This window comes from Fonsecaea erecta, assembly GCF_001651985.1.
Source record: "Fonsecaea erecta strain CBS 125763 chromosome Unknown Scaff15, whole genome shotgun sequence".
In the NCBI taxonomy this organism is placed as follows: domain Eukaryota; kingdom Fungi; phylum Ascomycota; class Eurotiomycetes; order Chaetothyriales; family Herpotrichiellaceae; genus Fonsecaea; species Fonsecaea erecta.
In genome coordinates this window covers 1,085-24,282 of record NW_017387258.1, presented here as the reverse complement: position 1 = coordinate 24,282, position 23,198 = coordinate 1,085, and the positions used below count along the sequence as shown (strand labels likewise).

The window sequence follows — 23,198 nt, the reverse complement described above, 5'->3', positions numbered from 1 at the left end:
TCCTCGTCTTGATCCTAACAATACTCCTCATCTTAATCTAACATACTCTTCCTGTATCTGGAAGAGATGAGAGAGTATACTAGGACGCTCGAGGACGACACGGGGGCAAAGAAGCGTAAGGAGGCCAAAGCTCCGACGACAAAGCTAAACATCTCCGCGTGATGGTCAAATACCTGGACAAAGATTTTGCTGAAACAACGAAGGATTTTTATCTCATGCAGGAAAGTGGTATGATCACGTTTGATCTCCTCTAGGCCCTCTATTGTGGTGAGCGATGGAAGGCTTGTAGGAATACTGGGATGGAGCACGTGCGACTACGTTCCTGAGGTTATGGATAGAATGAGATACTACTTTAGGCCTTCGTACCTCGAGGGCAAGACAGAATGGAACACGTTTCTGGCGGAGATGCAGTACTTTTCCAGTTCATCACCAGCCTACCACGCAATGACATGCATGTACTACCACTAGTACCATTGGCGAAAAGTCTGCTGGAGAGAACATATAGTGTACCCAGACAGAGCATTCAGTGCTGTACTTAGTCGAGTGACAGAGCGGACTTCTGAGGGAGTCCAGTTTCGAGAGTCTGTGCACAGTGCTACGGTCCCGTATGCTTCAGACGAGGACGACGACACGCAGGAAGAGCACACTTTCCAGTCCACTGAGAACCCGTCTTGTGACGACCTCGAGGCGGGGTCTTCCAGGTCTGTTACGTCGTCGGTTTCCCGCTTTTGGCAAAACTCAACAGAAGGCTCGTAGGGGTCACGCACATCTGTAACAAGTACAGGAGCAGACACGGTCACGGAGGAAGTGAAAGCTCTGGACGAACCAAACTAGAGCCCTTTTGAGACAATACAGAGGCCCAGCTCCGCAAGCAGCTCCAGGCGACCTAGATCCAGTAGCACGTCCGGTGAAAAAAAGTGATGTGGACGGAACTGCTAGGAAGCGGCTCAGCAAGGCTACGGAAAACCAGGTTCAGGGTGAAGGCCACATGGTGCAACAACACCGACGACGGGCCCGGTTCGACGACATCAGAATACCATTCGAGAAACATTATACACAAGATACCATGGTACAAGGCCGATGCGCTGGACAAAGCCACTATAATGCAGATGCTGTATACTCTATACCGATCAATGGATGATCTTTGATCCCAACCTGAAGTTCAGATAGTCCTCCCGAGAGAGACGACGTCCAATGTGGTACCAGAAAAGATGTGGTCTCCAGGGACCGTAGCGGACAGTAGGCGGTCTGCACTGCCTGTCGTGAACGAAGACGAGCCCCTGGTTCTGCGTAAAATGGGAGACGAGGATGCTTCGACCATAGCTAGCTACATCTGTTGTTGCACATGAGGCGGTTCGTATAAGGTTGGCATCGAAAACTATAATACGGTCTTACTCCCGAGCGTCACCCGCGGAATATTTCCGTGCCTCCAGTACCACCACGCAGTGGTCAATGTTACAATTGTACACCCTTCAAAAAGCCACCGACCACCTCAGTCTCGGCAGCCACCAACAGCGTTGACTCTCTCGTCCATACGCTTCACGGCATTCTTGATCTTTTTCCTATCGATACAAGCCCAGGCCTTTTTAACGGCGCTTGCAAATCGATCGAGGACCTGAGGTCCTGAGACTGTCCTGTAGTGTGTTGAAGATCTGTATTGATCGCGTTAACGAGACATTTGAGCTGCGAAAGAGCGGTTCTCAATCGGGTTCACAACTGGCGAAAATGGCGGCTGTTCCATCAACAAACACTATTCCATGATCTCTGAACCACTCCGTGACCTTTTTGGGCTTTGTGAATTGGCGCATTTTCTTACATGGATATCCTGCCAGGCTCCTAGCATGCAGGAATATTATCCTGAAGCACCTGAATATTGGAATTGGCGGAATATCCCATTTTTGCGGACTCCCAATCTCGCGATAAAAGGTACGCATCAGATACTTCGTCCCCCCAGATTACTACTCAAATCATGATTAAGGTATCCTGAGCCAAAGCCCATTCGTACCTTGCTTTAGCATGCTTATCCGTCAATCGAGGACGCTTTTTAGCCATCCATTTCTTGATGGTATGGATGTGAAGAATTGTACGAATAGTATTGTCACAGACAACGATGTGAAGCCGATCCCTGATCTGGTCGTCGGTGATTTTGGTGAAAGTTCAGTAGTACGCAGTATGTGTCTTTGGGGTGCTTTGGTGGGGATTGGAGGTCGTCCCGCTCCCGCTCCAGCGTCCTCATCCGGCCGAAGTTTTTGTGTCACATCACAAACTATACTTTTTGGGACTTTGGGAATATTCAAAAATTGCAGTATTTTCCTCGACCCTGCCAGCTACAAAGGCCATAAATTATTCTTCACTCGAAATCTATGTGCGCACGACGCTCAGGCATAATCACAAACAAACCAGAACTCAAATGCATAATTATTGGTTGAGTAATTAATGGTTAAATGTGGCGGAGAGGTGTTTCGATGCTGGTTGCCATGGGACTGGTGGTCGGCGACTTTTTGAAGGATACTGAAGTTAAGGGTCTGTCCAGGCTGGCGAAGCCCTATCCACTCCCCCCCGTAGGCGCTCTCTACGCCCTAAATCGAGATCCGTCTAGGCTGGGGAAGCCCTATCCACTCCCCCCTCCAGGCGCACTCCAGGCCCCAATTTAGGCACTGAAAGTCAAGTGCACCCTGCCCGCTCACCCATACGAGATTAAGAAGAATTCCCATCCCCATCACCAGCCGTCTCCGTCACACCGTCACCCTCAGCTCAACTCGGTTGTGCCGTACTGAGAAACGGCGACCAGGCACAACGACACACAAATTGGATCTCAAGTTCATGATTATTGGTAGAGTAATTGATAGTTAAGTGTGTTGGGGAGGTTGTTTCAGTGGTGGGTGTCATGGGACAGGTGGTCGGTGACTTTTGAAGGGTGCTGTATATTCTCTCAGAGCTCCCTTGGTTAGCCTCTCCCCTCAGGCCCTGCATTTGTCCGGCATTTCCTTCTTGTGCGTCAGTTCCATCCAATACACCACACCGGGAGCATGCTCCGATATTTTCTCCAGCAGCTCTAACACTACTTGCGAGGAAGACTTGCCGTCCGCGGACGGAGCGGAAAGGAAGGTCATTCCACACGAGTAGACGCATACTGTGACACAGACAGTATGTCTGCATCAACCAGAGAAAACGCTCCAGGCTCCAGTGCCCTTCATACTCGTTTCTCAGTCGTACGACAACACACATCCTGGCACCGGCGTGCTGCGGTGGCGTGCTCCTGGAGAACAAACCCCCTCGATACTGACCCCGAAGGCCGCAGCCCTGTCGTCCAGTCTCTGCCAGGTTTCGTCTGGGCAACCGACGGACACGTTCTCCTCACCACAATAGAAGGCCCAGTCATAGGAGCCTCCTGGCAAGGTGAAGCCCCCTCCTGCAGTCAAGAATGTCAAGCACGTCACGCCGGAGCGGAGGGAGAAAGAGGAGGCGAAGAAGAAAGCAGACGACTCCACTGTCCTCGCCAGATGGTGGAAAATACCCAACAACGTCGAGGGAAACTTCGGACGTGTGGACGGCCACACTCAGAAGTTTGTCCCGGTTCGCCTCCCCTACTCTGCTCGAAGGTAGTCAGAAGGGCTTCACTGCAAATCCGGTCCTACAGTTCTTCGCCAAGGCTGCAACTTCCACCAAGCAACCTCTGAAGGCTACCACCCCGTAACGCATCTCTGTTGAACTCCAGCGCGGCTTCATAGCAGAGCTGGATGTGGACGTGCAGATGCCACAGACAATCCCGGGGCTGGAACAAAGATTGCACCATCTGCAGTGAGGGCAGACGGAGCCAGTGATAGTCTGATGTCACGCCTTGCTTCTCTGGAGCTGGTCGTGCCAGATTCCTGCAAGATCCTGGGGTATAGTCGCTTGTTCCGCCGACTCTAGTGGAGTTGCTTCGTGCGAGATCTTTAGCTGTCCGTGACGCCGTCGAGTTCCTGGTTTCTATGTGGGAGGACCACTCAAGAGTATCCATGCGAGGCCAGCATCTCTCTCTCCGCCATCCGACAGCACGACCGTCGTCCTGGGCACCGTCACAGAGCCTGGTTCGCAGGATTGTCAAAGAATAAGAAACAGTACACATACCAATTTTGCCGCCACCCACTTGGTCCTATCCGTGCAAATGACGGTGCGTGGGTGATCGAGGTGACAATTGCATTGGGGAGAGGGACCTGAAACGCGACCGTGAACACGCCAGCGTGATTTTGCAGAGCATCCCACCTCATATCAGCGAAACCAAGATCCAGCAGTATTTCAGCAGCCGCGGAACCGTCAAGCAGGTGAAACTCAAGCGGCAGACTCCAGCAGACGTGCATCTACTTGATGGATCTCCGAATGGTTTTGAAAGCTGTGCGCTTTCAGAAGACCACCATCACGAGCACATACGTAAGTGAAACTGGCATACTGTCGGTGGTGTCTGAGCACATGCAAGAGTTTAGATCTCCGTTCAAAAACTCGAGGTGGACCTGGACAGTGATCAACCTCCCACTGCTTCATTGGAGGAGTCTGGGATTGTTTGAGAGGTGACGTGCTCCGGGACGAACAGGAGGAGGCCAGGTGCGAACACATTCAAGGCGTCCCATTGCTCGAAATGGGCACGGGAATTGCAAGCCTCGTGAGCTTCGGTGGAAACTTTGACGTTTCTGTCATGAGCACTGGCCGTGACTGGGGGCATGAGAGCGATGACAAAAGGTATCAGGACAGCAAAGAGCCCGCGAGCATAGGTAGGGAAACCATCTCGTTGGGAGTCCCAGTCGTTGAACCGCCACGAGTAAACTTGGAACGTTGCCTTTTTGCAAGAAAAGCCCTTTTTACCGTACCACGTCCGCTGTAGGGCGGCGTTTCCACCGCGTGACTCCCTAAGGCGACCTGCTAAGCGTGGGGAAAGACTGAAGGTGGAAAAAAGACGGGCACTGGGTACTGGGTACTGGGTAGAGGCAGAAGCAGAATGTCAGCAATAGTGCCTCAATTCCCTACCAAAGGCAAAAAGATAGAGAATTATAACAATTACTGATAGATTCTAAACACTCTATCATTCATAACAATTATCTCTTGACGCCCAGCCTTGGCCCTCATACATCTCAGCTCAAAGAACATAAAGTCGTTACCACCTGGATTCGAACCCTCGCCTCGTGTGCGTAGCTCAGCCGGCCCGCAGGCGCCTATACAAACCACACGGTCCCTCAGGCAATAATAATTGATGAGGGGGTGCTGAGGGTTGTCAAATTGTTGACAACCCTCAGCACCCCCTCATCAATTAATGATAGATTCAGGCACTATAGTAGATAAGGATAACACTCTGTCGTTCATAACCGTCGCTGTTGGACGAAGGCGCTTTTTCCCACCTTATTAGTCAAAGGTCAGGTGGCACGTAACGTTTCACAAAGCTGCCCATCGGATTTTATACTGGCTTCGCTTCGCTCAGCAGGATTATGTGGCCGCTATTTCACGACCACCCCGGGGAAATCACGTTCGACGAGCCAGCGTGGAATGCTGGTATCGAGGTTAATCGCCTCTTTGCCCGGGCTATTGCTAGAGAAGTCGAGGATGGTGATCTTGTCAGGGTCCATGACTACCACCTGATGCAACAGTGTTGATTGGGTCCGCCATGTCCAATGTCAAGATCGGCTTCATCTTACATACTCCCTTCCCATCGAGTGAGATGTGCAGGATTGTGTGTTCCGCAGAGACCTGAGAGTAGCAACGCAGACAACAAGGCGCATATGTCCAAGCCGGTCCGAGATCTTGTTGGAGCAGGGCAAGATACGCCGGGAGGATTTCGTCTTCGACTATGCGTGCTGCTCCCGCGTCAAGACGTTGGTTATCAATTCAATTCTCCAGGCCGACCTTCTTTCTCGCTAGAGCATCCAGCATGCCTTCTTCTCACTGGGGTCGAGGAATACCACCGCTCGGCCATCGTACTCGAACCGTGCCGTTCGCCCTCCTCGGTGGATATAGAGTAGGCTTCAAAAAGTCACAGACCACCTTACTTAGACTTGGCAACCACCAAAAATCCTACACCACCATCCCTAATGTATTGATTCCTCACTCAATGCGTATGATAAATAATTATGCTGTAGCTCATTTAATAGCCCAGATGCTGTACTACGTAAATACCAGGTCCTCCAGATCGAAATCGCGTATACCAGCCTTTGGCCTCAATAACAGCGTTGAGCCTCTCGTCCATAGCAACCCCTGGGCTTGTACATCGATGGCAAATGGGTGAAGGGCGTTGAGGGCAAGAGGGAAGAAGACGATCGGTACAAGGCTCGAGTGGAGTATCAATCCGGTGTGGAGGACACCCTTCGGACACTGGACACTCTGTCTCCTCGACTCAACTGGCCCAGTCACATGCCAGACCATACTCGCTTCAAGCTTCGACGAAACTTCTTTGAAATTCATGCGTGTAATGGCCAGCTCCGCTGCCTGTCGATACACCTCCTCAATCTCGTCGTGGGAAGCTTCGGTAGAATGCCCAAGCCAGATTCAATACTGCTCTGCGCTCCTTCTTCCTCGTTCGACCCGCCGCTTGGGCACGGATGGTGTCCGATGCCAACGGCTGTCTTCTCTGCTACACCCTTGCTGTATTGGTCCCGGTGTAGACAGTCGTTGCTGTACACGTTGAGGATCTGGCCCTGGTAAATGCTGACGAGATCGCTGGTGTTCTGGGGAACCTCGCAAAGGTTGAGGTCGTGAGCGAGGTCCTCGTAGGATCAGGTTGGGGGTGAAAGATTCGTCTTCACCGTTGCTTTCGTGTTCGATCTTCCGTCCTTCGGGTTTCCCCTGCCAGCTGGTGCGCTCAACATCAACAATGTCATCGTCGACGGCCGAGTATCTCGCCCAGCCAAATGCGATCCAAGGCCGCTGACAACATCTCCAGGCTTCTATCGACGCCTTGGTCTATTTGCCGGCATTGTTCCTGCCCGCCATAGGAGCGCCGGACGGTCGTCACGCAGGATCTCATCCCAAAAAGCATGGACCTTGGGCGGTGCGGCGGCCCAGAGCAGCATGCACAGGGGGCAGCCGTCGGAGGCGGACTTCTTGCCATGGATCCGAGGACAAGTGATGACAAGTTGCTTGCCTTGGGCGGAACGGAATCGTTTTTGTGCACACGGAGAGGCGACCCTGAGTCTGAGGCAATTGTACCATTGCGATGCTGTTGGCGTGGAGCTCCATTTGGTGAGGCGGCTTCTTGTGGAAATGAAAGTCGGCGACAGGGCTCGGTTTGATGGGCGCGCGCCCGCTGAGGCTCCTGACTGAGGCTTCCACTGCCGCAAATCCCATACCGCCCGTCTCGGTGCCGTTGCAGTGGTTGACGGTCGGGTAGGTGCTGATGCAGTTGTCGACGCACTGGCCGCATGACTGGGCGTTGAGATATGCCGCGATCTCGCATAACGCGTACGGATGCCTTCCAGCTGTCTTCGCCGCCCACGAGAGCATGACTTTCTTTCGGAAGCTCCTGCCGCCAGCGGTAACAGTCATTGGACGATAAGAAGAAGAGACAAGGAGCAGGAAGAGGGTCAAAACAATGGGATATATGTGAAAATGGGGAGATGGATTTCTTTGTCTGAAAGAAGAGAGTTTGATTGCAAGTGGCCAGATCTGGTCACAATTGCGATATCATGTTTGCTAACCACCAGCTAAATGGAGAAGACGTGACCTGTTTCCTCGCGGAGTCGTGGCTTCACGGCTGTAGCGGGACACCACGGCAGGCATACAGCCTGTAGGATCTGTGCAGAGGATATGGAGGTTCTGACGGCAACATTGCGAGTTACATACCATATGTAGCTGAAGTGAGAGGACAGGCCATTCATTGCCCCTTGTGGTGGTTGGCCTGGGCCAGGTGCTCCCTGAGGTGGAGGCTCTCGATATGTATTGAGCAGGCATGAGCACCCTTCGTTCCCGAGCACCAACCTGTGGTGCATGCCCATGAGCATGCGGAACATGGCGGTGGGGGGCTGTTCGTGTAGAGCAATGTTGGTCAACGAAGACTTCATATCGACATTCTTGATCTTTTTCCTATCGATACTAGCCCAGGTCTTTGTTTGTAATGGCAGGTGACGTTAAAAAAATATCCGCGGCTTCTTTGACGAAGTTGCCCTGTAATACTGTTTTGAATGAATGGTGTTTCTATGGCTGATTGGCCTCATTTTCTATGGTATCTGATGCTTTCTGAGGAAGTAATCCCCTTGTGCTACACTCACATGTTCTCCTTGTCTGCTGTCCACCGTCGGCTCTCCGCCCTGAGTTCACCGCTCCTCTCTATCGCTTCTCTCTTCCGCTTCTCTCTCACGCTTCTCTCTCTCCATCTTCCGCTGTCATGACCCCCGTCATCTCACTCGCTGACCACACGCCTTCCTATTCGCAGCATGTCAATTCTTCCAGATCCTCTCGAAGAACCGGCGCTTGGCCTGCCATCTCTCCTCCTCCACCGAGTGGATCTGAACTCTGTACCAGCTCCCCCGGAGAACCTGCTCCAACTCTACCGGCGGATGGTAAAACCCAAACACTTCGACGCCAGCTTCGGCCAACATCTCGCGCGCCTGAAGCATCTCTCGCGGGCGGTCCCAATGGAATTGGACGTCCACGAACATGGGGGGTAGTCGACTAAGGTCCTCGCGTGGCAGCTGTAACAGTTCCGTGTACTTTCGAACGATGTCGGGAAACAAGGTGAAGTCGATCCGGCGCAAGGCAACATCCCAGTTTGTCTTCAGCCAGTGGCGGACAGCCCGCTCGCGCTGTTCGTCGAGGGGAGTCAACCACTGTGTCTCATTTCCCACTTTCGTCTCCCATTTCGCCTCCGGATGAAAGAGTGGGTTGATGGCCATGACACCGCACGGGGCAGGCAAGCCAAGTTTGATGGCAATGTGGGTGGCCGACCACGCGAACGGGCCGCTAGCGTAGTTACCCGACATGGCAATCTTGTGAGGCTGGATGCGGAGGTCGTCGGCATGAGTGAGTGCATATTCGTAGGCCGTATACGCGTCCGCCACCGGGCCCGAGAATGGCGACGGCTGCTCAGGACGGGGTGTGATTGTCAAGAGGACGACCCCCGCGTCGTGCAATGGCTTTGGCCCGAGCCTATCGGTGATGACGCGGTTGAGCCTATCGAGGTTCATGGCGTCGAGGCCCAGGCCCATGACTTCGGGGATTACCGAGCGAAGATCACTAGAGATATGGATCAGGGCTGGCTTCGGAGTCTCAGTGGCGGCGGCGGTACGAGTAGCAATTCTCCATAGAGATATCTCGGTTCCGTCAAGTGCTTTGATCTTGTATTCTTCGCGTGTAAGACGGTTAGCTCCGTCGCTACGGGCTGCTGGCGATAAGGGAGAGGAGAACGACATGTTGTTGTGAGCTGTGGAGCGTTGCTGTGATGTGTTGTTGTGATGTGCTGTGATGGAGCGTGTGTTGTGTTTGGGAAGAGCAAAGTGTGCAGAGAGACAGGAAGAGAAGGTATTTATAACACGATAACACCAGAAGACGAAGCCGTGGTGCCAGGCAGTGGGATTGTAATGTCTTTGTTGCCGAGGAGGCAGTGGCGCCGTGTCGTGTCACTGAGATCGAGGTGAAGATCAAGTGAAAGATGTTTCTTTGAGCCACTCCGTGCACGACCTTTTTAGCTCTGTGAATTGGCGCATTGTCTTGCATGAATATCCTGGACCATCCCTTGGCGCGTTATTTTTCTCGCCATCCCACATCTGCTGGAGCGTTCAAAATACCCGTTCTCGTCTATTGCTTGAACCGCGGGTGAACTGAGCATTCCGAATGTCTAGCCAGCCAGATAACTCGGTAGTATTCTTCCTAGGTGCATGCAGTCTCTGTGAGCAAAAGCCCATTCGTATCTGACCTGGGCACGCTTTTTCGCTAACCTCGGACGCTTGTTGCTATCCATTTCCTGCTATTATGGGCGTGAAGAACCGTGCGAACAGTGCTGCCATAGATATCGATCTCAAGCCGATTCCTCAACTTGTTTCGCAGGTGATTTTAGGTAGAAGTTGAACAGTGCGGAGTAGGCGTCTGTCAGAGAGCTTTGGGGTGGGATCGTTAGACGAAGAGTCAGAGGGTTGAACACATATCTTGATTTGTATAAAGCTATCCTTGAGACATCGACTTCTCGCACTGTTGAGGGCTTCTCCAGCAGTGCGAGAATAGAGGTCCTATTTATCTCTTTCCTGTGTATGCCTCGTGGGGGCCGCCTTGGCACTTGGGGGCCGTTGGCCCCATGGGGGCCAAGCGCCTGATGGGGGCCATTCGCCCCATGGGGTGTTGTCGGCCGGGAAGCGCATTGTAACAGTCATTGTAACAGCCCTGCTTCCCGGGTGACAACCAGCATCAGCATCATCATCAGCATCATCATCATCAGTAGCAGCAGCAGCGGCAGCAGCAGTAGCATCATACCGCCCGTCCGCCCTTGTCAACTTGTCCCCGCAAAAACCGGGGCAGAGCGGAGCTGTGCGGAGCTGTGCTCTGTCTATCCCAGTTTGATCAGTTAGTCGTATCACTACGTGAGCGCCTGTATGTGTGAGAGAAGGAGAGAGATGCTTTTATTTCCTGGCCGCTACTGCTATGGCTATGATGGCTACCGCGATAGCTATCACGATCGCTGCCTGCTTGCAGAGTGAACCCGACCCGACTCGGCTCGGCTGGATCGACATATCAGCTCCTTTCACTCTCCGAATACCTAACGGATACACCCGTTTGTACGCATCCTCCCAGCTCCCGTCAACCCAATATTTAGTCCAGAATTCTTTCATCTTCTGCGGTTTGATAGAAATATCTATCTCCCTCCGAATTGCTGTATCGCCATAGGTTCCTTTAGAGATTTTCAAGAAAGGAAGATTTCTTGATGGCGTCTCTCCGAACGCGAAAGTCTCCTGAAAAATCGACTCTGGGACACCAGCAGCATCCCGTTCCCACACCTCCCACAGTATCTTCGTTGCCCCAATCACCTTGGCGGTACCGCACCAAATTACACCGGTTGTCTCGTCTCTTCGGAATTCCTGAGAGACTTCGGTCGATACCGGAGATTTGAATATTGGCGTTTCGGTCACTTTGATCAGAATAACGCGTTGAATATCAGCGTCATTATTCAAATAGAACGGAGCGAGATATCGGAGCTCTAGGAGAGATTGAGTCTGGTCCACTTCGATAATCGTATGATTTCTACTATCGCTCATACTCTTACTCCATTCGATATATAAGTCGGGTATTTTTTCCGATGATGGGTAGTCTTCTGTGACCATCCTAATAGTTGAACCCTGACTGACCGATATCTTATCCCGGAGAGTGGATGTTAAGTTTGATTTAGTATTATACGCGAGTTGCGAAAGGAATCCAAGGACGGCATGGTGTCTGTGACTTCTCAGAGGTATAAGAGTAATCAGAGAGACCGAGCTATCGAAGAAAACCCGAAATAATTTCCTAAGAGATGTCAGCGCGCCGCCAGAAGAAGAGAAGTCGAGGATCTTAGGGTAACGTACTGTTCTATACACAGGTCAAAGTTGGAGTCTTCTTGCAGTTTCAACCACGACTCTCGAGAAATGGTGAATTTGATGTGTTCGTCGTCTGGCGTGAGATGAAGTCTACCTGAGGCGACGTCTTCTGCGAGTTTGAGCACTTCCTGCAATTGATCAGAGTGAGCGGGTAGTGGCTGAAGATTCGACTGTTGTGGTGATGATGGCTGCGGCGCGTAGGACGTGTTACCATCAGAAGAGGAAAGCGAGCCGGGCACCTGGCCAGGAGCGCCAGGCTTTAGCGCGTTGTTTGAGCGTGAATTCATCCTGTGAAGTCTGTGGCATATATGTCACATCAGATAGTGAGGATAGCAAGCAAGTGCGTGGACGGGCGTCTTTTATGTGCGGAGGAAGTTGTATCCGGTCGAGTACTTCACACGTATAACAACGGTGGAGTGGGAATCACCTCAAATGTATGATACACCAAGAAGCCTTTGTCAAATCACTGCAAATACACCCAAGCGGGGCTTTCTCGACTGCAAACGGATGAGCAGTCCCTACCTTGATGACAGGGAGTCTTTGTTGATGGGACTGCGATATCTGCAAACAAAGCCTCACCAGAGCTTTGTTAGTCGGACACGGATGCGTAGCAGTCACTGCCTTGGCGGGAGGGCGTCTTTGTTGGTACTGTCAGCAGATCCACCAGGGCTACTTTGTTGATCGGACACGGATGCACAGCAGTCTCTGCCTTGATGACAGGGTGGCTTTGTGGATTGCACTGCGACACACTGCACGAATTGCGCTGCGAATGCACCTTGTGACACTGGAAGGAATCTTCGGTGCCCGATCTGACCTGTCCTCCTGTTGGCGAAGGAGTCCGGACGACGATCCAAGGAGGTTCGCAATTGTGATTTAAATGGTCAATAGACGCGAGATAGACCCAGTTGGCAGCCGGAACGCAAGCCCAGTCGGGCGGTTGACATCTTGATATATAGAGGAGAGAAAGATTAAAGGTCAGATCATGTGTTTGTGCATGCAACGGTCTGTGCCAGCGCCAGGGCAACGAGAAAAGTAAGTCGAGCAGTCAGACGACATCGCCGTCCGCAGCTTGGCTGCCCGAGGAGAGTCTTGAGGCATTAGTGGCTGGAATTAACGAGCACGGTGAGCGTTGTTGCTCAAAAATTCATCTGGCGACTCCTGACGGTCATGGGGGGGTGCGTTGACACAGTCGGAGCCTCCAATCGGCTTTCTCACTTGAGCTCTCGATCATTCCTGGCGTTGCACATTACCATAGCGATTGCGGCTGATGACGGGCAAGGAGTCGCCGTCCCGGACGGAGACGTGTGTGGGCTCTGCAAGGGATGCTGAAGGTGCTATCTATCTCTGCTGCCACTCCGAATGCTGGAATGCCAATGCAATCTTTAATGCCCTGCTGGTTAGATGCCGGGATATTCAGGGAGACTACTTACTGCTTCGCGGTTTTCTTAGGTAGGTGGGAATCTTGAGGTTTAGCTTGGCCACTGGAAGCCGGTCAACCACATCTCTTGGGACCGTTGCCTCTTGATAGAACCCTGCGGCAGAGTGCTCAGGGACAAAGATTGCGGCATGATGGAGGTGATCTCGGCGATCGTTGGGACATTGGGGAAGTGAGATGAGCTCGTTTTACCGGCAATAGTGAACGGATGGCCACGCTTCTGAAAAATGCAGATAGCTATTCCTTGGGCGACGTGATTGTCCTTGGTAGATTGGAGAAGAACCATTCTCTGATGGCATAGTGACGGATACCTAGCAAAGGCTCAGTACCAATTCAAAGAAATGTAACAATCAAAGTAACAGTCTTGAGCGTAGTTACGATGACTTTGATCAGGCACCAAAGAGCCCGAAGAATTTGTTCCACACCAAGTCGTACGGGGCATGTTCATGAAAAAGATGGTCTTCCCACCCCTCGACGAAGTCACTATCCAAAGCTGCCAAAGCCCGTTTGTAGTTGGCGCTTTGGTCGATTCTTGGTTCAAAGCCATTGGCAGAGTACCAGGTAGGATCATCAGGCCAGAAGTCGGCAGGACCAGGGAGTTCAATCCACTCTTCTTCGTCGGCACCCCAAAGGCATCTCAAGAGACCGCGATCATATTCATTGAAAAACCGCCCAGGATGAAGGCGTTTGTCTACGGTGACAGTTAGTAACAGTTATTGTAACAAGTAATGGTAGACTTACCTCTGTAGAGCTTAGCAGCAGCAAGAGTGGGCTCGCCCTGGACAATGAATGGCAGACATTGGTCATATTTCGCAAGCTTAGAACCTTTGAGGGTAAGCTGTCCTGCCTCAATCGCAGCCGTAATTGCTTTGATATCGTAGCTGTAGGTAAAGAGTCCACCCATTTTGTGGAGCTCCCTCAGCTTATTCTCCAGGTCGGCCAAGTGTTGCACACGAGCATTTCTGAACATGATCCACATTTGGAAGCTGTGAGACAATTTGCTAGGGTTGAGGCTAAAAGAGATTAGAAACAGTCTTTGTAACAACCGAGGATAGGATAAATCCACATACCTTTGTCGAGTTTCAGCTGCCTGGGCCGCCGCAGTCACATCCAGGGGCTCTCGAGAACCCGTAAGCGACTCCACAGGCTCTAAATCCTGAGAGATTGCATCCAGAAATGCCATCTCAACAGCCTGGTCCAAAATGACAGTGTCATCCTTGATCTCATCAACAAAGCCCACCTTGACTGAGGCCAAGGGAGCATTCTCATCCTCACTATCAATATCCTCCCAGAATATTGCATGCTCAGGGTTTTCTCTCGCAAGCTCGCTATGTAGCGCGAGAAACTCTTCGTGGCGACCTATTTTCTCTTCCAAGAGAGTTTTTTCAGCCACCAATTTGCTGCGGACAAACTCCCTGGAGTAGCCTGCTTGTGCTCTAAGAATAGGTTAATGGGCTGATGTTTGTTACAATAACTGTTACTTACCTTGCCTCATTTAGCTCTGCTGCGACGAGTTGCTCTGCAATACCTCTTTCTTCCGAGGTCATCTGCTGGTACTCCTCTGATTGGCGTAGCTTCTTGAGAGCCCGGCTCTTCGCCACGCGATCAGCAGCATGGGCGCGGGAGTCTTCTTTCTGAGCATCGTTCATTTTGGCAAAGCGTGTATTGGTTTTCACAGTATTTTTATTCTGTGAATACTGACCAGCCTGCTTTCTCTTCTCGCCGGCACCACTACCAACCTTACGGCCGCCCTTGTGCTTGGTGAACAGTTCCCTATCTATGGTTAGTAACAGATATTGTAACAATCAATAATAGACTTACTGTAGGTCCGAGAGACGACGACCAGTTTCAGCTTGTTCCATGGCCATATTATCATCAACATCATGCTCAGTCTTGACTTTCTTTGAAGGAGGAGAGAACCCTTCGATATCAACGGATGAATCATCGCCGAAGGACTCGTTGATAATGGACTCATTATCAATAGGCTCAGTCTTAATCCTGGTGGATAATGAAGAGGGACTTTTTTCAGTCAAGCCAGAGGGACTGTTGTCACTGTTACATCAGGTGTTACATCAGTAAGTACCTTCCAGATTCAAATGAGTGAAAGGGAGAGAAGGGCCTTACTCTGTATCCAAGTCCATTGGGATTGGCACTTGATGAATGTCACCATCGTATTTGTTTGGATCCATGATGATAGAGACACAGGTCCAAGACCTCTGATATATCAGTACTGACTATAGAAGTCAGGGGGAAGGATGAATATCATGTAAGTCACCTTTCCAGGTTTTCACTCACTGAAATCTGCAAGATGTCTGATAACTGAGATGATTTCTGAATGGGTAATTGTTACAGCCCTTGTAACAACCCAGAGTATCAGTGTACAGACTAAACCGATCAAGATTGAGAAAAGAGAGATAGAGGAGGAGAAGAGAGGCGGATCAAGATTAGTCAAGGCAAAAGCTGAAAGTGAGATGGAAGTAAAAGTGAAAGTGAAAGTGAAAGTGAAGTGAAAGGCAAAATTTCTGCCTCACCCGCCAGAATTTCCAACTCTTCACGTGACTCTTTCATCTTCCTAACTCAACACACTCTCTATCATCCTCCCACAACTGGGTAAGTCATTCCTTCCCCCTAATGTAACAGACAATGTAACAATCTGTTCAGGGTTTGCCTCTCGGTTGTCCTTTATCACCAAAGTCACCACAAGAACGTCAGGAGCAGACAGCAATCATGCCACGGGTCAAAAAACCAGGCCCAGCTAAAGGCAAAGGCAAAGGCAAAGGCAAAGGCAAAGGTCTTGCTGATGAAGTCATGGATCGAGCAACCCAAGGTCGAAAGCAGCCCGCTACTGTAAAGACCCTCCCAAAAAAGAAGAAGAAAATCCGTCGCTCCAAGCCAGGAAGTATGTCCCTATACTGTTACATCTCTTGTTACATTATCACTGACCATGATCATAGCTGTCGCCCTTAGAGAAATCAAGAAATATCAAATGGGGGGATCCCTCCTCATTCCAAAGCGTCCTTTTCAACGCCTGGTTAGAGATATAGCCCAGGAGAGGGTTAACGACATTCGATTCCAGCCCTCAGCGATTGGGGCACTTCAAGAAGCCTGTGAGGCATTCCTCGTTGGGGTCCTTGAAGGTATGCCTCTCTCATTGTTACATTGTTTGTTACAATACTAATGAGCTAGATACAAACCTCTGCGCTATCCACGCCAAACGTGTCACCATCCAGTGCAAGGATGTACAGCTGGCTCTTCGGATTCGATTTGGCCGGTGTCCAGCGAGCGATGGGCGTTCCATGTTCTTCACTGTGTAACTTGATGGCAGTTCAATGAGAGTGCAAGGAGAATGAGCATGATGATAGTACTATTTGCAGTACTGGAAAGGGTTCTGAAAGTGCCTTCACTGGAAGATAATGCCTACATTGCATGGGAGTTGGTAGGCAGCTAGACTTCTTCGTCTGAATCACACAATCATCTGATGCTGTTACAATTTCTGTTACATTTCACTGTTGTTCCTATTACTGAGTGACTTCACGTGCGCGATACGATACAAAGACACTTCGACAGTGTCCGTCCTCTTCCTTTCCAGCCCTGAAACGAATCACCCGTTATCGGTTATGCCATATCATTCTGATCGGATTCCGAATCGCCATCGGTTACATTGTCGGGCCGACGGGCCATCGGGCCATCGGGCCATCAGGTGTCGGAAAGAAAACATCCTTCGCTCCAGTCATCTTCTTGATGTCATTCACCAGCACGTTCGAGGGTGTCATATAGGTCACTGTATGGTCGGAATTTCCAGCCACGACGAGGCCTTTCATCTCTCCTCTCGTATTAAAGACGACAGCTCCCGAATCCCCTGGGCCAGCAAACTTTCTATCCTTTTCCGCCGTAACGACACATACTGCAGAAGCTCTGCTGAGTTCTGGAATTTGCTGGTGCTCGGTGCCGGGCTCCGCCGGCCAAACTCTCGTATATGGTGCCTCGAGCACTTTGACGAATGACTTAGCTGGGTTAATCTTGCCTTTAGTAAACCCGGTTGTTCTTCCAATTTTGAAGACAGGCTCCTCAGTCATAGGGGGAGTATACCCGATCAGAGGACGAGAATACCCAACCAAACAGGTTTGAAAAACCGCTCTCGAGTGCTCAGGGATTCTATTTTCGCTCGGTATCTTTCGGGAGTCGATTGGAAAGAGAGCCCAATTAAGGATCATTCCAGTATCTTCGTCCTTACGAAAGCCGGAAAAACATCGGAGAGGTCCAAGTGAACACCGTGGTGTATCCATCTCTCCGAGAAGCCCATTAACTTTCGAGAGGGAGTTCTCAGTGCGCTCTATAAAGCGCTCGAATTGCTTATACGTTGCGAGATCTCCCCGAGGAAGTATCTTTTCCAATTCTGGATCTCCAGTTGCTAGTACTTCCGCCACGTAATTGAGACGTAAGCTAGCTTCTTTTTCCTCATCTATTCTCTGCTGATAGTATCTCTTCAGGTCCTTAAGGTCGTTTCTGGATGGCATTTTGATCACTGGCGCACTAGGAATTGTCCCGAGAGCAGCGCCAGTAGGCAAAAAATCAATAAGTTCAGCCGGTATGTTTCTCTGTGCCTTGGGATCGGCGTAGGAAACCTCGCCGTCGGATGTCGGGAGAGCGACATGGCAGGCGGTTAGACCGTACGTGCCTGAGCCTCCCAGTGTAACAACGCAGCCGAAGGAACCAGATCCGACATAGGAGTCGGGGCAGATACTGGCGCCCATATACGGGATTGCATTGAAAATATCATCTCCGTGCGACAGTGCAGGTGGCTCTCCATAGGATAGTTTGTTGGTACCTCCTACTAAAAATCCTCGTATGACTTCGAGTTCAACGCCCCTCTGCTGGTAGAGAGGATCGCCGCTGATGACGCTTTTGCATTCCTGAAGTGTAGGGCCGTCAAAGTCTTGAGCGTCGTATCGTATCAAAAGAACCACTTTGGTCTTTTCCTCATCTTTTCCCCCGGCCCACTCTTTCCCGCGTCGCAAAAGGTCCAGAGTAATCCAACTGGTTTTCAAGGAGATAACGTCAAGAATCTTATTGGCGACCACGGGCCATGTCTTGAGGAGAGGGTCGTCGGTAGAGATTACCTCGCTAAATGGTGTGACCATGGCACGCCTATCTGCTAGAAGCACTTTGATCCACGGGTATCCTAGCTCTTCTAGCTTCGATCGCATCGCATCGGCAGCTTTGATCCACTGTGGCTGGCAGCCATCATTCCATTGTAGCTCCATAAATGCATATGCATGAGGTTCTGCGTTCGGTCGTGCTTGACTAACCATCGTGACCAGTCTAAAGTCGGGGTCCTCAGGCCAGAGAGAATGTGCTTCCAAGATCTTAACTAGATCTCCGGCAATGTGACCATCAAATAGATAAGTACTATCCTCGGGAGTCTCGAGATATCTTATAGGCAGCATCGGGAGTTCCGGTCCTCCTACTCGGTAGGCCTCGATATCAAGACCCTTATCGGTGTAGGTGGCTGTCCCAGGGATACGACCCTTGATAATGTCGCCTAGAACATCATCGTGAACATACTCCTCGGAGCTGGAGTTCTCGGCTCGTTTTCGCTTGTTTGTAGGTGAAAATACACTTGGTGCTTCGTTGGATGAATGCGACGACGTGGGGGACGCCATGACGAAGATAAGATTGGTGATGCTGCGCTGAAGAGAATGAGAGGATGAGAGGAGAAAGGTGGGAAAGAATCAGGAATTTAAAATATGAAGACGGTGAGGACCTTTGTTTTCCTTCGTGTGTACGTGGGAAAGAATCAGGAATTCAAAATATGAAGACGGTGAGGACCTTTGTTTTCCTTCGTGTGTACGTGGGAAAGAATCAGGAATTCAAAATATGAAGACGGTGAGGACCTTTGTTTTCCTTCGTGTGTACGTGGGAAAGAATCAGGAATTTAAAATATGAAGATGAGGACCTTTTTTTTTCTTCATGTGTATCCTGGCAAGTGACACTGCGCGCCACTGGCACTGTTGTGGGCAGCCGCGGGATGGGCGTCTTGGCGCATTCCCAGGCGTCTTGGCGCATTCCCACTTAGGTAGTGTCACAAACAGAGCAGAAGAGCACGTGCCTCGCAGGGAGAAGTCCCGAAGAATCCCCGGAGCATTACCGGAACAATCCCACACTCGTCGAACAAACGTGCATCCCTGCATTCCCGGAGGAATCTTGCGGGAATGCAAAACATCATCCATTCCAGCAACAGTCCTGCATTCTTGCATCCCTGGCTGCATCCCTTCATTCCTGCATTTCTGGGAACAATCTTGTATCTTGCAACATTCCTGCCTGCATTCCTGCCAACATTCCTACATCCCTGCAGCAGTCATCCATTCCTGCAATCGTGAATTGCTGCAACATTCCTGCAGCCCTGCAATCTTGCACCCTTGCAGCAATCTGGATTCCTGCACCATTACTATGTTCCTGCAGTTTTCCGCATTCCTGTAAAAGTCATGCATTCACGCAGATTGACTTACAGCAAGCACGGTGCTCTCAGCCCAACCAGTGTATACTGGACAGACCGTCGCCATCAACCGAGTAGACATCCATCTCCTTCTACGCATCGCGCTTGTCACCCAGTATCACCGCGAGATCCGACGTGGGAGAGCACCAGATCTTCATATTGTGTATCTCGAACAACGCAAGGTGCGGTTTGGCTGCGGATGGGAGGATGGTAGGATCCCTGCGTTCTGGTCAATGCTGACTTGAGAACAGTCGCCGATGAGCACCGGGCGTCGATGGCGAACTCAAGAGCGAGGTCGCAGTGCAGAGTTGCGTGACTCGATATAAGAGAACCCTTTCGCATTGTCGACCACGCCGTAACTTGAATCCCTTTGAATTACCTCAGAACCATCACGTTCGCATTCACTCCCTCGACCAAAAAGCCGGACGAACACGATGTCGACGATGAACACAAAGGGAGCCATGAAGATGGTAGTGAGGAAGAAGACGTCAGAGCTGCGCACTGGCTACCACCCCATTCTACATTCACCTGATCTCGTGCTCACATGTCGACAGGAGGAGATCGCAGCTATGAGTTCCACATTTCCTCTCCAACGCCAACGCCGTTGGGGCTTCTGCGGCTCGTCCTCGAAACCAGAGCTGAAGCCATCTTTGTCAGCATCTGGTAGTTCTGGGTTGACCTCTTCCGCTTGGCTTGCTCGAGGCGACCTGCTGGATGCGGGAATTCTATCGGACTGCTCCATGCCGTACTGGCGGAGCAGCTCCTTGGCCTTCCTCAGAGCGGCGAGCGTGCGTATGTAGACAAGGTACTCACGGGTGCCAAATTGTTACGGACAGGCGAGGAAGGTGTGGACACATGCCCGATAGATGGCCACGAGCTGACCATCACCCATCCCTGGGTGGAATGCGACATCGCAAAGGCGGTCTGGCAAGAGATGAGAGCGATTCACCGCTCCGCGACAACACAACGGCGGCAAGGCCCATATAATGCCCCCATCCCTACGACACGGGAGGAACTGTTTGGATATATGACCGTCGGGCCCGTAGGGGTTAACGAACAGATATGACAAGGCGAGACGGGACACACTCTACTCAGAAGCACGATGTGGCAGATCTGGAAACTCTACCTCAATAACCAGCCCAGAGACGAGAACTTCACGGCACGGGGGCCAGTTCAAGTGTACCGGGGGGCCAGTCGGAGGAGGATTACGATGGACAGGGCGTTGATCTTCAACCCCGAGAGATATGCGATTTTCGCGCGAGGATTTTCTCGTGAAAGCCCGTACCTGTGACGGCAGGGCACATATGACATGGAGAACACTATGTATCAGGAGACTAAGCTGAAGAGAGAGACAAGCAAGCAAGAAAGAAAGAAAGAAAGGAATGTGCTGGCGCCATATAGTGTGGCGGCGAGCACGTCTGCCCAGCTTCCTTCCGCCAAGCCCTGTACTAGCAGAGCCTTGTACAGAGTTGTAGCCAGCCAATCATAGCACGGTCTCCCTGTGGTCAGGTGTGGACAGATTTGGACAGATCTGGATGGATCTGTCCTGCACTTGTCCCAGCTGTGGCTGTGGCCGTGACACTTGTCATCTTTTTCTCCAGCGGCCTGAAGCTGGAGCTTCGGTCTTCTCCTGCTGCTGATAGTGTCGAGTCTCGGGCTTCTTCCGCCCTCGTCCCCACGAAGCGGCGACGACATCCCCTGGGGCGGTGGATTCGCCGTCCGGTCGGGTACGACAAGGGCTTCTTCAGGTTTACTCATTGTCCCTTCCCGATCAGAAGAAAAGAGACACGATGAGGACATCTTCGATCATTCGTTAGAGGATAATGCAACTTTAGGGCTTGAGACTCTTATACACAGCATTAGATAGATTAATTTAGATCAAGACCCATACTTTTGAGATGCAGTGCTATATCATTTCTCATTCCCGCCGTCAAGTACCAGGGAAACATCACTTTTGTTCGGCACTTCCAGCTATTATATCATCTCTCCTGCTTAGCCTTGGCCTTATCATGCCCATATATTTCCACGGCACTTATCCGTTCCGCACAGGCATTTTTTGTCACTCCCCCGTGGCCTTGTCCTGTGTCCTCTATCTTTGCTCGACCCGAAGTAGCTAATGGTTAACTCAGTGCCGGCCTTGATCGCGACCTTTGCGAAGATACCAATGTGATTTTTGTTGTCTGCACCGATGCAGTTCCACACTTCGCAGTTTGGATCGCAGGAATGATTGATATATCGCGCCTGCGTGTCCATTTCGCTCGCGTCCAGGACTAATCCGTTGCCCAAGGAAATGCAGTATGACGAGTAGGGTCGGCCGGAGGACTCTGTGCGGATCTTCCCCTTGTACTCGATCACGAAGCCGGGTGCCAGGGGTTTGATAGTGCGTAGGCCCTGCCCGCGGAGGCCGGTGTCGAAGACTTCGAATCTGTGGCGCGGGGGGTTGGTGAAGGGTCGGTTGTGGCACCACGGTAGAGCGCAGTTTCCGGAGTGACACTCCGTCTTCATGAATCTGTTGAGGCACGAGGTGCTGAGGCATTGGTCGTCGCACTGGCATTTCTGGATCGAGCCCGAGTTCTGTGTCTGTGACGTACGTGGACGGAGGATGCGTGGTGTCTCGGCGGCTTGCGAAGTAGAGGATGGAGGGAAATTCGAGGCTGTCTTCTTCGCAGTATCACGCCTCGCTCGTCGAGACCGCGTCGAGACTGGGGTCGTCGTACGCTGGAGGAGTGTCGACTCCCGCACTGATCGACGATTGGCTTGCGAACGCGTCTGTCTCGGAATGGGGCGGCCCATCGTGGGAGGGGAGATGATTCGAGATCGAGGCGGGTGGGGACAAGAAGCCCAGAGGCGTTGACGCGTGGAGCGACGCAGGTGATAACGAGGAAATTGCAGTGAGAGAAGGGTGATTTGAAAAGTGGGCGGGATCAACAAACCGCGGGAAAATTGTTTTGGCTTGGCATACGCGCTAGTACTAGCGCGTACCAGCGCCACCACGCTAGTGGAGTTCGCGTCGCACATGGCAACGCCGTCTCAGCGCAGCCTCGCACACGCTTCGAGAGTACGGAGAGCTGCAGATATATATAGGACAGGGGGAGGCAGAATTGTCGAACAGGTAGGGATAGCCTGAGATGCGCATACTGCAACAAACATACCCTCTCTCCTGGGTATATGTAAAATGGACTGTGCCGCGTAAACACCCCAAGACGCTAGCGAAGCTCTCAATTACCTGGGGACGCGCTCGGCACCAGGAACGTTGCTGTCGCCGTCCAAAGTGTCTAGCCAATAGATATGTTTTGCTGACAATCACAGAGACCTGTGTTCGACTAACCGCGACGAATGACTACCGAGTCCGGAGGAGCACCAAGGAACCCACTGGGTCTTCCCACGCCGACTTTGATTGCGAGTCTGACCAGGTCTGTAATGCCACAGTTCCACCTTTTCTGACCAACGCCAGCAGGGCCTTCAAGGGCCAGGGCCTTCAGGGGCCAGGGATGTGAGTGGAGGGGGAGAGAAGGTTTTGGACCACCAAGGGGGCGATTCGATCGGCCTGTAAATGAGTCAGTTTGAGAGCTCCGTAACTTGGCCCACCTGGTTTTTTGAGAGAGGCTTTTCACAGATGAAGAGGACGTTGCGAGAGGAACAGATTGAGACTGTTTAATGAAGATTTGATGAAGACTTGAAGGAGTTGTTGATGGAGTTGTTGATGAAACTTAAGTGGCAGTGGCGGAGTTGGCAAGGACTGAAGATT

The 23,198-nt window shown here is 51.5% G+C and overlaps 7 protein-coding genes across 7 annotated transcripts; 1 reads left to right on the top strand and 6 right to left on the bottom strand.

Annotated features, from left to right (window-relative positions):
- Window positions 1-6,987: 6,987 nt before the first annotated feature.
- Window positions 6,988-7,509, bottom strand: AYL99_11588 (hypothetical protein; the record flags this gene model as incomplete). The annotated part of the gene is made up of 1 exon (XM_018843094.1): window positions 6,988-7,509. The coding sequence occupies one exon, from the start codon at window positions 7,507-7,509 to the stop codon at window positions 6,988-6,990; it is 522 nt and encodes a 173-aa protein (XP_018687421.1).
- An 890-nt stretch (window positions 7,510-8,399) lies between these two features.
- AYL99_11587 (hypothetical protein) lies at window positions 8,400-9,371 on the bottom strand (the record flags this gene model as incomplete). Its single annotated transcript, XM_018843093.1, has 1 exon — window positions 8,400-9,371. One exon carries the CDS (start codon window positions 9,369-9,371, stop codon window positions 8,400-8,402), a length of 972 nt encoding a protein of 323 aa, XP_018687420.1.
- Window positions 9,372-10,571: 1,200 nt separating this feature from the next.
- Window positions 10,572-11,806, bottom strand: AYL99_11586 (hypothetical protein; the record flags this gene model as incomplete). Its single annotated transcript, XM_018843092.1, has 2 exons — window positions 10,572-11,448; window positions 11,508-11,806. The coding sequence occupies 2 exons, from the start codon at window positions 11,804-11,806 to the stop codon at window positions 10,572-10,574; spliced, it is 1,176 nt and encodes a 391-aa protein (XP_018687419.1).
- A 1,537-nt stretch (window positions 11,807-13,343) lies between these two features.
- On the bottom strand, window positions 13,344-15,143 carry AYL99_11585 (hypothetical protein; the record flags this gene model as incomplete). Its single annotated transcript, XM_018843091.1, has 6 exons — window positions 13,344-13,645; window positions 13,696-13,967; window positions 14,025-14,390; window positions 14,440-14,727; window positions 14,776-15,006; window positions 15,079-15,143. 6 exons carry the CDS (start codon window positions 15,141-15,143, stop codon window positions 13,344-13,346), a joined length of 1,524 nt encoding a protein of 507 aa, XP_018687418.1.
- Window positions 15,144-15,681: 538 nt separating this feature from the next.
- AYL99_11584 (histone H3) lies at window positions 15,682-16,268 on the top strand (the record flags this gene model as incomplete). The annotated part of the gene is made up of 3 exons (XM_018843090.1): window positions 15,682-15,853; window positions 15,909-16,091; window positions 16,141-16,268. The coding sequence occupies 3 exons, from the start codon at window positions 15,682-15,684 to the stop codon at window positions 16,266-16,268; spliced, it is 483 nt and encodes a 160-aa protein (XP_018687417.1).
- A 342-nt stretch (window positions 16,269-16,610) lies between these two features.
- On the bottom strand, window positions 16,611-18,617 carry AYL99_11583 (hypothetical protein; the record flags this gene model as incomplete). The annotated part of the gene is made up of 1 exon (XM_018843089.1): window positions 16,611-18,617. One exon carries the CDS (start codon window positions 18,615-18,617, stop codon window positions 16,611-16,613), a length of 2,007 nt encoding a protein of 668 aa, XP_018687416.1.
- Window positions 18,618-21,457: 2,840 nt separating this feature from the next.
- On the bottom strand, window positions 21,458-22,243 carry AYL99_11582 (hypothetical protein; the record flags this gene model as incomplete). Its single annotated transcript, XM_018843088.1, has 1 exon — window positions 21,458-22,243. One exon carries the CDS (start codon window positions 22,241-22,243, stop codon window positions 21,458-21,460), a length of 786 nt encoding a protein of 261 aa, XP_018687415.1.
- Between the last annotated feature and the right edge of the window lie 955 nt (window positions 22,244-23,198).